Source organism: Manis javanica, chromosome X (assembly GCF_040802235.1).
Source record: "Manis javanica isolate MJ-LG chromosome X, MJ_LKY, whole genome shotgun sequence".
In the NCBI taxonomy this organism is placed as follows: Eukaryota; Metazoa; Chordata; class Mammalia; order Pholidota; family Manidae; genus Manis; species Manis javanica.
In genome coordinates, this window is record NC_133174.1 from 33,963,438 (window position 1) to 33,977,158 (window position 13,721).

A 13,721-nucleotide genomic window follows, 5' to 3' on the forward strand; every position below is an offset into this window, starting at 1 on the left:
GAATCACTGCCACAGTGACCCATTGTTACTGATTACTGTGCATCCCTTAGGTTTCCTAGAACAGAAAAGTGGTTATGAGCCCTTCTGCTATACTAAAGTTTGGAATCAGCAGGCCTGTTGTAGTCCCTAGTCCCTAGGCTTTTTAGTACCTATCTAGGTGACCTATAACAACTCACTCAGGTGCGGCAGGTATTATTCCCATTTGATTAATGAGAGAACAAAAATTTCACATGGTGTGGTTGAAATCACACAACCAATATGTAATTTTACCAAACTAGATTTATTTGACTTCAGTCTGTGTGCTCTTTTTATTAGACCAGTGATTTTTCAGATCTACCTTGGAGCCTTAGGCCTCCTGAGGTGCTTCCTCCAACATTTTCTGAACAAGCAGTTGAGGTTTTGTACCCATTTCTCCTTTTTTACCTCCTCCCAAGAACTGGAGCAGCTGCTTGTATTTTTTACATCAAACTTCAAGTGGAATTTTTGCTTGAACATTTCCTCCTGTTGTCTTTTTTCAACAACAACAAAAAATTACAAACAACTACATATTATCACATAGGACATTTCATATCTGTAAATTAAAGGTGGCAGGGTTAGGTAAAACTACAACCAAACCAGTCATCACATAACTTAAAGGACCCTAGAGAAAAATCACTGAATAATTAATAAACATCCTGTTGAGTGTTGACATAAAGAAAGCAAATCATACATAGGTTATTCTGTTTAATGTAGCCAGGCACTGAGTGATGAATAATAGATCTTCTGAAAGCAATAAAATTTAAGCAATTTTAACTCTTAAATGTCAGTTAAGTGTTATCTGTGACGGTCACTTGGAATCTCTCATTTCCCAGCAATACCGTATAAGCAGAATGCTAAAACTAAATTGTTCAAGGAGCAAATATTTTATTCAGTTTAGGTCCAATCACCTAGCAGAGATTCCTGGCATTGTAGGTGTCTGGTATGTGCTTATTAAAAGAATGAATCAATACCTAGTATTTTTTAGTTCCAGATACAAGTTGAGAAATAAGTTCTTTGAAGATGTCAATAAGAACTGATTTGTAACCTGTAGCTTAAAATATAATTCTGATTAGCAGCTTATAGGTATACAGGTAGGTTGCCTTTCAGATTAAAGTTATGTAGGTCTAATTGCTAATTTTTTGTGTTTTTCCAAGATTTTTACTGAAAGATGGCCAACTGTGGCTATGTGCTCCTCAGGCAAAACAAATATGGAAATGCTTAGCAGAGAATGCAGTTTACCTTTGTGATCGTGAAGCCTGTTTTAAGTGGTATTCCAAGTTAATGGGGGATGAACCAGACTTGGATCCTGATATTAATAAGGATTTCTTTGAAAGTAATGTTCTTCAGCTTGATCCTTCCCTACTAACTGAAAATGGAATGAAATGTTTTGAGCGATTCTTCAAAGCTGTGAATTGCCGAGAAGGAAAACTGGTAGCAAAAAGGAGAGCATATATGATGGATGATTTGGAGTTAATAGGATTAGACTACCTTTGGAGGGTAAGTGAAAAGTAGGAACTCTGTGAACATTGTGTCTGATGTAGTTCTTCAAATAAGTAAGCAATCATAATTTTGCATATAAATAATATGCATATGCTGCTCTAATGGTCTTTCCAGGAAGTAATGATAGTTCATCTTTATCTAATTATGTAATTTGTCACTCGGTTTTTTCTTCTTTCTTTCTCTCTCTCCCCCTTGGCTTTCTCCTACCACTGATTTTCCTTTACTCTTGGCTTAGAATTTGTCTGTTCTAGATGTCTTTAGAATTGCACTAGCCATAAAATCTTTTATGCCTCCCCATGGAAATTACTGTTCTTCCCTTTTTTCATTCACTACAGACTGTTTCTTCAGTGTTATTTAGGTCATTATGTATTTAATCATAAAATAGAGAACAGAAGACTCTTTTGAAGGCGTTGTAAATATATACTGACTTGTAGTATTTGTAAATACCTGAGGGAGTAAAATACTATTACTTAAATCTAATCTTTCCACCTTTACAATATTAATTTTTTTAAATTGAGATACAATTGACTTTAGTTTCAGGTATACAACATAATGACTAAATACATGTGTATATATTGGATCTCATTAGCATCTATCACCATACAGTTACGATCTTTTTTTCTTGTGAGAACTTTCATATTTACTCTCTTAGCAACTTTCAGATATGTAGTACAGTGTTACTAAGTGTAGTCACTATGTTGTACATTACATCCACAGAACTTACTTATTTTATAACTGGAAGTGTGTCTGGTAACCACCAGTCTGTTCTTTGTATCTGAGTTCTGTTTTGGGGGTTTTGTTTTGGGTTTTTTTTTTTTTAAAGATTTCAAATATAAGTGAGATCATATAGTATTTGTCTTTCTCTTTCTGACTGATTTCACTTAGCATAATGCCCTCAACCCCCATGCATTTTGCAATATAATTTAGATGTATTATTCCTAGCTTTAAAATATGGCCTATTCACAGCGGTTTGTTGTTTTTTGGAAATGAAATATTCTGCAAATCATATAGACTAAGATGTTTCCTGTGGTGTTTGATTTTTCAGACTTTTTCATTAAGTGGTTTTCAACATTTTTAAGCAGCAGAAATCTTTTTTAAAACTCAAAATTTATGTGGTACTCCAAAATGTAAAACTAGTGAAGCGAGAAAGGAAAGCCTGTTTGTTTGTTTTTCTGCCCAGTCTCAGTCTCCGTGTGCTTTATTCTTTTTCTCCACTCCAAGCCCATTATGGGGGTCAGCCTTAAAATACTCCTTAAAGCCCTAGAGTTCTGTATCGAGTTTGGAAACTGCTGATGAAGTAGATGAGTGATAAAGATCTGTAAAAATGGGAGTAATCCATTCTGCTGAATTGTATTTCATGTTATTTTTTCCGTTTAATTTGAATTCTTCCTTTAATGTCTCACAACTTGGTTACCAAGGTGTTAAATTGCAGGGTTAAATAATTTGGGTCAAAGTAATTGCCTTATTCAATCACTTGAGTTTTATATTTATTATTCTTTCTTTTGGTCTGTTTTCTCAATATTACTTGATATACTTGATTCAGAGTCACTGTACTTCTCAGTTACTGAATACTGTATTAAAAATAACAGTATGTTTTTAATTGAAATGTCCAACTGAAATATTTCTTGAAAAATACTTGAATCTTTTTGAACCTAGGTTGTGATTCAGAGTAATGATGATATTGCCAGTAGAGCTATAGATCTCCTTAAAGAGATATACACAAACCTTGGTCCGAGGCTACAAGTCAATCAGGTGAGGATTGACATGCTTTAAAAGTTCCACAAATTACAATTCAGACTGAATAAATATTTTTCTTAAAAAAATTTTTTTCTTTAATTCAAATTAACTAGAAATTGTTTCATTTCAACTCATAATAAAGATACACCTAAAATATTTAGTCCATATTTCTCTAATACAAAATGCTATCTAAATTAATCTTGTATTGATAAATCTTGAAGTGATTATTTTAAATATAATTGTCATAAGAGATTTTGACTGAATTTCTTTTGATTCTAACACCTAATCCTGAAGTTCGTGTTTTGAGTATTTAGTTTGTACTTGTTAGCATACTTTTATGAAACATAGTGTTTCTTTATTAGTATAGACTCTGGTTAAATATAATCATGGTTAATTGAGAACTACTTTTAGTTTTTGCCATGTTTAATTAGATTGATGTTTTATATTTATTTAATTTTTACATTTCAAAGCAATTTGGACAGTCTTTATTTGGTCCATTGTTTGTAGGTGGTGATCCATGAAGATTTCATTCAGTCTTGTTTTGACCGTTTGAAAGCCTCCTATGACACATTGTGTGTTTTGGATGGTGACAAAGACAGTATTAATTGTGCCAGACAGGAAGCTGTTCGGATGGTTCGAGTATTAACTGTGTTAAGGGAGTATATAAATGAATGTGATAGCGATTATCATGAGGAAAGAACAATTCTCCCTATGTCAAGGTTTGTCAATAACTGGTGCTACTTCTTAATTGTTATTTTCCTATCCGTCTGATTTTTAGAAAGTGATGATGTCAGGTAAAAGAGTTAGGAAATTTTTTGTTTCTGAAAATGTTGGTGTCATGCCTACAGAAAACTGTGTTTATGTTTTATAGACTCTTTTTAGTAGTACACCATTTTTTTCCCCAGGATCTATTTTTTATTTTGTTTTATTTTTTGATACGGCATTCTCACTCATTAAGCCAAGTTTTTTTCTCTTTATTCTTTCTTTTTTGCCATTGACTTAGTGCCCATTAAGTGTTGCAGAGATATTTTGCAGTTGAAGTGTTCTAATGCCATATATACACTGTTACAATTAATAGCGTAGTCCTCTTGGAGAGTAATTGGGAAGAAGGCTTAAAAGCTGCTTTGACAGATAGCCAGTAAAGTGAGAAATATTTTCAAATGGTTTAATATTTCTCTTAAGGTTCTTACCATTTAGTAATTCAAATAGTTGTTATAATTTGGAGATGTTTATGGAGTGAGTGCCACCAGTATTTTAGAGTTCTCTTTGTTAACAATGAAACTATATAAAGTTGCTCCTTGAATATGATTTTTGTTTTTGTATCTTACCTACAAGAAGGTAATATGGCAGTATAAATATTTTGGGTTGTGAATTTTGATTTTAAGAATTTTTCAGAAGGAATGTACATCTTAACTATTTTTGTTGATACTCAAACTAGTTTATCTTCCACATTTAAAAACAGTGCGTTTGGCTTTTATATCTTAAAACCAGGTGAATTGTTACTCATATCTGTTATAATTACTTATAACTAGATACCTTATTTTCTACAAGCATAGGTCCAAGAGTAACAACAAATGGAATGTGATTGTGTTCTGAAGATTACGTACAATTTTTGCAGTTAAAAGGAGCAATAAATTTTTATTTTCATGATCCTAACAATAAGTATTTTTAACTCACTTTCTCTTGTTTAATAAGAAAATACTCAATATTAAATTCCTAGCTTTATTTTGTGTGTGTGAGGAGATATGAAAGTCTGCTGAATATGTTTTCCTTTTATTTCCCCAGAGCTTTCCGTGGTAAACATCTCTCTTTTATAGTTCGATTTCCAAACCAGGGCAGACAGGTTGATGACTTGGATGTGTGGTCTCATACAAATGATACCATTGGTTCAGTACGACGATATATTCTCAATCGTATTAAAGCCAATGTGGCACATACAAAAATTGAGCTTTTTGTGGGCAGTGAGCTGATAGATCCTGCAGATGATAGAAAGTTGATTGGACAACTAAACTTAAAAGATAAATCGGTATGTGTTTTTACCAAATTTCTCAAGAAAATCAAACCTGAGGCTGTCATTTCAGTAATCAGCATTTCATTCAATAAATGTTAAATTCGCATCTGTTATGTGTGAGGTACTGTATTAAGTGTTCTGATTATAACAAAATAAGACCAGCATCATAGTATCTATGATAGACAATACTTAGAAATTGTGTTTCTAAAAGGATAGCAACTAGTTTTTTGTTTGTTGGGAAGTCACTCTGTTTTGTGTATTTTTCTTTGTCTTTGATACTAACATAGTATATCATTTTCAGCTAATTACAGCCAAACTTACACAAATAAGTTCCAATATGCCTTCAAGCCCTGATAGCTCTTCTGATTCCTCAACTGGGTCTCCTGGAAACCATGGTAATCATTACAGTGATGGCCCCAATCCAGAAGTGGAGAGCTGTTTGCCCGGTGTGGTGAGTAAAATTTTGAGCTACTGTATGTAAGGCATTATGCTAGTTTCTTTGAGAGTAGAGTATTTAGAATAGTTCTTTCTTCTTGAGGAGATTACCATTTAATGTGGCAAAATGTCAAATAACCATACTGTTGATAACAATTAACTCTACAGTTACACTATCAACTTCAGAATGGATCCCTCTGAAAGGTGATTGTGATTTGGCTGAATGTAAATAAAACTTGTATTTAATTTAAAATATTTCCCTATAGATAAGGTATTGTTTTGTTCACATGAAATTAATCTGTTACACAGCTTAATTATAGCTATTGAATATATAAATTTAGGAAAATATTTTTTTTACAATTTTTTTATTAAGATATCATTGATATACACTCTTATGAAGGTGTATATCACTCACATGAAAAACAATCTGGTTACTACATTCACCCATATTATCGAGTCACCCCCCCACACACACCCTATTGGCAGTCACTGTCCATCGGTGCAGTAAGATGCCATAGTCACACTTGTCTTCTCTGTGCTACATTGTCCTCCCCATGACACCCCCACACCATGTGCACTAATCATAATAACCCCTCAATGCCCTTCTCCCTCCCTCCCCACCCGTACTCTCCCACCCCTCCGCTTGGTAACCGCTAGTCCCTTCTTGGAGTTTGTGAGTCTGATGCTGTTCTGTTCCTTCAGTTTTGCTTCATTGTTACACTCCACAAATGAGGGAGATCATTTAATACCACTGTATTTTATATTTGTACCACAAAAATGAATCCTTCCTTCACAGCTGTTTCTATAGCAAAGTACATGAAATCTTTGTCAGTAACATATCCTGTATCTAAAGAAAGCGACTCCTCCCTTCCTTACCCTCTCCTTCCACTCCTCCTACAGGAATTTTAGTAACTACAGTAATACCAGACACTCCATTTTCAAAAGGATCCACTCCCTCTAAAAGTTGGATTAGTAATTTAACAAATAGTGGATATGGACAGCCTTTTGTATGTACACAGTCTAACTTGTCTGTTTGAGAGAAATAATTTAATGAAATAGTAAAGGCGTTGTCACTTAGAAATTAGTACAGATGGCTTAGATAATATATTCAGTCTTCATCATATAAAAGATTTATAAAGCTACAAAGATGACCATTTCAGAGAGTAGAAATGACATAGGTAAAGTGTGGAAATTACAAGTTAATTTGGGGGGTTCTTTTGCAAATGTGTAATTTGCAGGTAAATATTTTGTGTATTTTGTATTATAGATAATGTCACTACATCCCAGATACATCTCTTTCCTTTGGCAAGTTGCAGACTTAGGTAGCAGCCTAAATATGCCCCCTCTTAGAGATGGAGCAAGAGTACTTATGAAACTTATGCCACCAGGTAAGAATATTATTTTAATAATAAAGTTGATCAGGACATGCTGGCAAATTCTGTTTCTAGATGGAACATGAGCTTTGTGCTATAGATCACAACTGGTGTTGGTAAACAGTAGCACACAGGCCCAATCCAGCCCACTGCCTGTTTCTCTGTAGCCCAGCAGCCAAGGATGGTTTTTACATTTTTAAATGGCTGGGGGAAAAAAACCAAAAGAATAATATTTTATGACAATAAAAATTAAATAAAATTTACATAAAGTTTTATTGGTGTACAACCTTGCTCATTCATTTACATACTATCTGTAGCTGCTTTTGTTTTAAAATAGCGGAGTTCAACAGTTGTCACAGATACTATATGGTCCACAAAACCTTAGATACTTAACTATCTGGCCCTTTACAGAAAAAAATTTGTTAACCTCTGTACTGTATTACGGCTCATGTGTTGTGTATAGCATTGTTCCTTTTTTATTCCTTAGAAAACAACCACTTTAATTTGTGGCTGCTTTTTCATACACATATACATATATACACCATTATATTTGTAAGTAATATCCTCATACAATTATTTTTTTGTCAGTTTTAGATAGCTACAGGTTTTCTGCTGCATAGATGAAAACTTTTATTCTCACATCATCCCAATTTTTGCTTAAATTCGTATTCTGCATTTACATTTTCAAGAATGTATAAAACAGTTTGCCAGATTACTGACCTGGATTTAATAATTTTCCCTTTTAATTTTCTTGACTTTTGAGGCATCTGTCTTATTCTTCCCATGTATCTTCTAAAAACTTTTCTAAATAGTTTTCTGTTATTATGTGCATTATATAATCTGTCGGCTTCACTATTGTCCTAGAACTTTTCTTCTTCCTCTCATACGGTTCTTTGTTGCACAGCTACCATTTGGGGCTTCTTTCTTCACCTTTTCTGTGGCAGATCCCTATTCTCTAACTCCTAAGACTTGGGCCTTTCTTGAAGTTTTTTCTCATTTTGCTGAAGCACACCTTCCTACAGCTCTCTCAGAGAGTACATGGGAGGTAGTTTTTTGTTTTTGAGATATTGCTTATTTGAGTGAAGCCAAACCCTCACATTTGATTAGTAGTTTGGTGTAGAACTGTAGGTTGAAATTTTTCTCTGTCCAGCTGGTAATGTTTGCTTTTGCAAAGACAAAGCCCACCTGATTTCTGTTCCTTTGCATATGATCTTTGTTTCTGGAAGTTTTGGTTTTATCATAGTTTTGAAATTTCATGATGAGGGAGGTACCTTAGGGTAAGTCTGTTTTGGTGGTGGGTACTCAGTGGGCCTGAAGATTCCTAATTTGTAAGAAATTGGTATTATTTGTTTGCTAATTTTCTTCTCAGTATTTTGCTTTTTCTCTCCTTGAAATGTCTGGTTGTAGTCTACTAAATCTGATTTTCTCACCTATTCTTTCTCCTTTCTCTCAATTTATTTTAAAGGGGAACAAAAGGTTTATCCCCCTAGCTTTATTAAGGTATAATTTTTTTAACTGTTGATATATATTGATTTCAGTTGTACAACATAGCAATTCAAATATTATATACATTACAAAACGCTCACCATAAGTTAGTAGTTACCATTTGTCACCGTGCAAAGTTATTACAGTGTTATTGACTATAATCCCTATGCTGTATTTTTCATTTCCATGACTTGCTTTATAATCAGAAATTTGTACCTTTTTATCCTCTTCACCTTCTTTGCCTGTCCCTCCATCCCTTTATAGCAGCCACCAATTTCTTTGTATTTGGGTCTGTTTGTTTTCCACCTGCTGTTGACTTTTTGCCCCAATATTCTAGTGTTAAATTTCAAGACCTTCCTCTAAGTGATCCTTTTCCAAAAAAATTTTGTTTTTCATGAACACATTTCAGTATTTCTGCTGTAATACAGGTTTTCCTCTAAAACCTAATGTTCTGCAAGATTATGCACTAAGAATAACAGGGCTTGTGGAAAAAAAGGGTTGGGACAGATCAATCAACACAACTTTAAAAATAAAGCATTTTTGGAAACATTTACAACCTTAGAAAAAAGCTGAAAGTATAATTTAAGACCTTTTTTAGAAACCATTTAAGAGTAATTTGCAGGTGTGATGTCCTCATCACCCTTAAATATTTCATTGTGTATTCCCAACAAATAAGGATATTTGTATAACCAAAACCAAAATACAGTGGTGTATATTGGGAACTTAGCATTGATTCATTACTACTATCTAATCAGCAGTCCCCATTCAAGTTTCTCCAATAATCTCCATTAGAGCAAAAGGATGAGTTTCAGGATTTGCATTGCCTTTAGTTGACATATCTCTTCGGTTTATTTCTGGAATAGTTTCTTGTTCTATCTCATCCACTTTCATGACCTTGACACTTATGAAGATTATAGGCGTGTTACTTTGAAGAATATTCTTCCATTTAGATTTCACTGTTTCATCATCATTAGTTTTAGGTTGTGCATCTTCGGAGGGAATGCTGCAGAAGTGGTGCTCTGTTCTTAATGCTTCTATTCAGGTTGTGTGCAGTTTCAGTTTTTCCCATTGATGATGTTCACTGCTGACCACTTGAATGTTTGAAGTGCTTTTCCACTTCTTTAAAACTCTTTGTACCTTCGTGATTAAGTATTTTGTAGGGAGGTACTTTGAAACTGTTTATTCTGTTCCTCATCAAGGTTTTGATTTTTTCATTCATTAATAACTGTACTGTGATTTATTTAGGCACTCAACATTATCTCTAATTTGTAGTCAGTGGGAACCTCTTCAATCTGGTTTCTGTTATTTCATATGTTCCCATCGTTCTTTGAGCACCTGAGTGCCTTTTGGCTCAAGATGTTCAGGCTAACATGTCTTCTCTCTCCCCCAGTTGAAGAATTGACTACTTCTCCAAGGAGCCCTGGTTCCTTTCACTGGAGAGTGGTATTTAGAAGGGAAGACCTAGACATTAATTGTACTCATTGCTATTGGTATGTTATTGCCCTTGAATACTCTCTTTGGGCAGAAATAAGGAATATGTGTGTATATATCCACACTTACATCTATTCTTCTATGTCCATACATTTGTATACATATACATACACACACAGGTGGATGTATTAAAAAGCCATTGGGTCATGCCACTTCCTCCAGTTGCAGTTGGATATCTCATTGTTCAATCTAGTTTTCTCCCTTTCCATATTTGTAACTCCCTTCTCTCTGCAGTGAAGAATCTGGCTCCCATTATCCTTTAACTTATTTTCCTATTTAATCAATCCTTAATGTAATCAGTCATCTCTACCACCACCCCTTTCTCTGTGTGGAAGGACTCTAGCTCTCAATATATTAAGTTTATACAGTTATTTTCATTTATGCTCAGTCTTCACTTCACTCCACTCCATGGGCACCCTCTTCACTTTGTTTGAGTTGAACCATCATGCTGATGTATTCCTTTCTTCTTCCTTGTTGTCCTATTACTGGCCTCTCAGTCCTTACATGGGATTTCTCCCTATCTCACAACCATGTCCTCCTCTCCCTGTCTGGGCTCTATTGCCATAGAATAGGCAGCCTTTTCCCATAGAGTTCAAATAGACCACTAATAAAAATAATGCTCTGTTTGGAGATTAACTTGGACAGCCCACACAGTTAATTCAGTATGTCCAAAGGCTGCCTCAGGAGATACTAAAAAGACATGAAACCAACAGAGAGAAAACGCTGACTTGACAGTGCTGAGATAATACAGATACAAGTGAAGCTTGGAGGCAGACAGGCTGCTGTTAAGGTGGGCACAGGACAAGTAAAACCTACCAAGTGTCATGAATGTCTGGGAGTGCACCTCCCAGGATGAGCCCTGGGTGCCGGTGGTCACTTTTAATTTTCCTAAGAGTTGAAAAGAACTTCCTGTGCAGCTGCCAGGCCAAGGGGTTTTTGGTTGGTTGGTTTTGGTTTTGGTTGTTGAAAGTTAAAATTCTTCTCTGTTACAATGGCTCCCGTTGCCTGGTAGAAATCAGATATGAACAAGCTCAACTTCCACATTATAATGACAAAATTCTATTTGCCAATTGAATGTTAGCTAATTGTGGTTATAGAAGCATGTGTTATAACATAACAGACTATGCTTACCTCTTGGAGGCTATTACTGATTTTTTTGTTTATCCAGTGTCTTTCATGTCTCTGATTTTCATGGAGTTCCTCCCTGCACACACACACACACACACACACACACACACACACACACACACACACACACACACACACACACCACACCACCACCCCCACCACACCACCACCCCCCACACACACACCCCACCCCACCCCACCCCACCCCCCCACCCCCCCTGCCAAGAAAAAACCCTAGCTTTTTCTATTGAATAATTTCGGACATACAAATAATAGTATGATCTCAGTTACCCTTCCCCAGGTTTAACAGTTAACATTTTTCTGTACTTGTTACATCTTTCTATGATGGCATTTTTTTTTTTCTAACCTTTGGAGAACAAGTGGTGGATACACTATCTTTTTAATCCCTAAATACCTTATTGCTTTCTAATGTGAGGAACATTCTCTTAATATTACCACAGTATTAATGAATATTAGAAAATTTAGCATTGATACATTAATTTACAGACCTTATTCATAGTTTACCAGTTTTTCCAATAATATACCTTACAACAGTGTTTTCTTACTGAGGATCCAATTCAGGTTCATATGTTGCATGATTTCCTTGTTGGTACATCTTTTTAATCTGGAACAGTTCCTCAGTCTTTTTTATGACCTTACTGGTATTGAAGAGCATAGATCAATTGTGTTCAATGCGTCTCTTTGGGTTTTTTCCATTTCCTGATGATTATATAAAGTTGTATGTTTTTGACAGAATACTAAATGTGATATTCTATCTTTCTCAAAGTATCACACCAGAAGGCACATGTCAGTTTGTCCTTTATTGATAACATTATCACTTAACTGCCAGGTTTCTCTATAAAGTTGTTTTTCCTTTTCTGGAGAGAGTTTTGAGAAGTTGTAACTATTCACTCATCAAACTTTTTCGTATTAGTTTGGCCATTTATTGTAATTGTTCCCTTATTCGGTTTTTCCTATGGTGGTTGCAAAATGGTGATTAACTTTTGATCATTCTTTCTACATTTATTAATTGGGATTCTACAAAGTAGAGCTTTGTGTTATTCCCCTGTTTATTATCTATTATCACTATTTACTTACAGATTCTTATTTTATCCATGGGTTATAGTCATTATAATAACTTATTTTAATGCTCAGTTGTTACAGATATGGTCAGTGGATAGATTCAATGCCTTTTTTATATAGTCTCTTTGTTTTTGAGTTCTTTATTACTTTCTGGCACATAGTGTTTAAAGCTTACCCAGTACTTTTTCAGTCCTAGCCCTGGAATCATCCATTTCTCCTTCTAATGAGGGAGAAGATATTTAGAAAACAAAGTCTAAGGGTAAATTGTGCTCATTGCTACCAAGTCCTTGTTTCTAGTCCTTTTCATTGCACTGAGGAAGTCATAAACATGCAGACACCCCTCCACCTCCCCATATATCATTATCTCTGTCTGTGTTTGAAAAACAACATACACAGTTTCATACAGGTACTAATCTAGCTTCTTAATCTTTTTCAATTCCATATTTGTAACTTTCTTGGCATTAGTGAAAAGATCTGCTTCCCAATTTCATTGATCTATTGGGAGAGGGTAGAAACTTCTTAAGCACACTTCACCTCTGTTTTTAGCTCTTTAATTCATGCATACCTTCCCAAGTACCTGCATTTTCATACCCTTAGCTTTTCTAGAATCCTGTGGGGTGCTAACTCGTAGGTATCCCTCTTCCCCCCACCCAGCCCCAGACCTTAATCCCACAAGCTCTTCTTGCTTCAGTTAAGCCACCGATCTTTAATCCCCTCTATACCTTGAATAATTCTCTGCCATTTCTCTAGTGTTCTTTTGTCTCCTGTTTGTATGTCCCTTTGAGTTCATGTATTTTATATTGATTTATTCTTGTTTTAGTGAGGTTTGTGGATTCATTGCTGATACAGTTCAGTAATTGGCCCAGATAATTTTTAACTGTCTTATGTTTCCATTATCTCCCTATTCTAAAGTAAACACCATGTTGACCTTTCCTCTCTCACTTTCTAAGTCGCATGGGACAGAATCACTTCAGATGTTAGAGTCTTAGCTAAGGCTTCACTTAACAATTTAATTCAATCCTTATCTGTTATATTTTTTAGAATTTGTATTGTTTTATTTACTAGTATCCGAGTAACAGTTGTTTGTTGTTGCTTTATGGATGCAGATCCAACCTTCACAACATATTTTAAAATAAACCAACCTCAGTATCTCTTGTGATATGAGCATAATGCCACTAGATGGCAAGAGTGAGCTCTTTCAGGAAGCTCAAGCAGGAAATTTAGGGTGCTTTTTCCAATTTTTATATAATCAAAGTATGGTGCCTAAATTTGAAATAACCAGCTTTGAAGAAGCTAGTAATGATTGTATTGTAGGAGACAAATCGCTTCAGATTTGCAACTCTGTGGCCTTAGACATAAGTTTTCTTAGTTCCTCAGAGCTTCCTCATTTGTAAAATGGGGCTAATAATAACTATTTCATAGAATTGCAGGGATTAAATGGGGTGATGTAAACCCCTATC

At 34.9% G+C, this 13,721-nt stretch overlaps 1 protein-coding gene across 4 annotated transcripts in view; it reads left to right on the top strand.

Moving 5' to 3' along the window:
• Window positions 1-13,721, top strand: part of USP9X (ubiquitin specific peptidase 9 X-linked) — a 139,025-nt gene that overhangs the window by 85,176 nt on the left and 40,128 nt on the right. For all 4 annotated transcript variants that reach the window (XM_037001482.2, XM_037001484.2, XM_017652508.3 and 1 more), the window contains exons 16-21: window positions 1,173-1,515; window positions 3,175-3,270; window positions 3,763-3,974; window positions 5,041-5,281; window positions 5,568-5,717; window positions 6,969-7,089. In XM_037001482.2, the coding sequence (XP_036857377.1) occupies window positions 1,173-1,515; window positions 3,175-3,270; window positions 3,763-3,974; window positions 5,041-5,281; window positions 5,568-5,717; window positions 6,969-7,089 (1,163 nt within the window). The remainder of the gene's footprint in view (window positions 1-1,172; window positions 1,516-3,174; window positions 3,271-3,762; window positions 3,975-5,040; window positions 5,282-5,567; window positions 5,718-6,968; window positions 7,090-13,721) is intronic.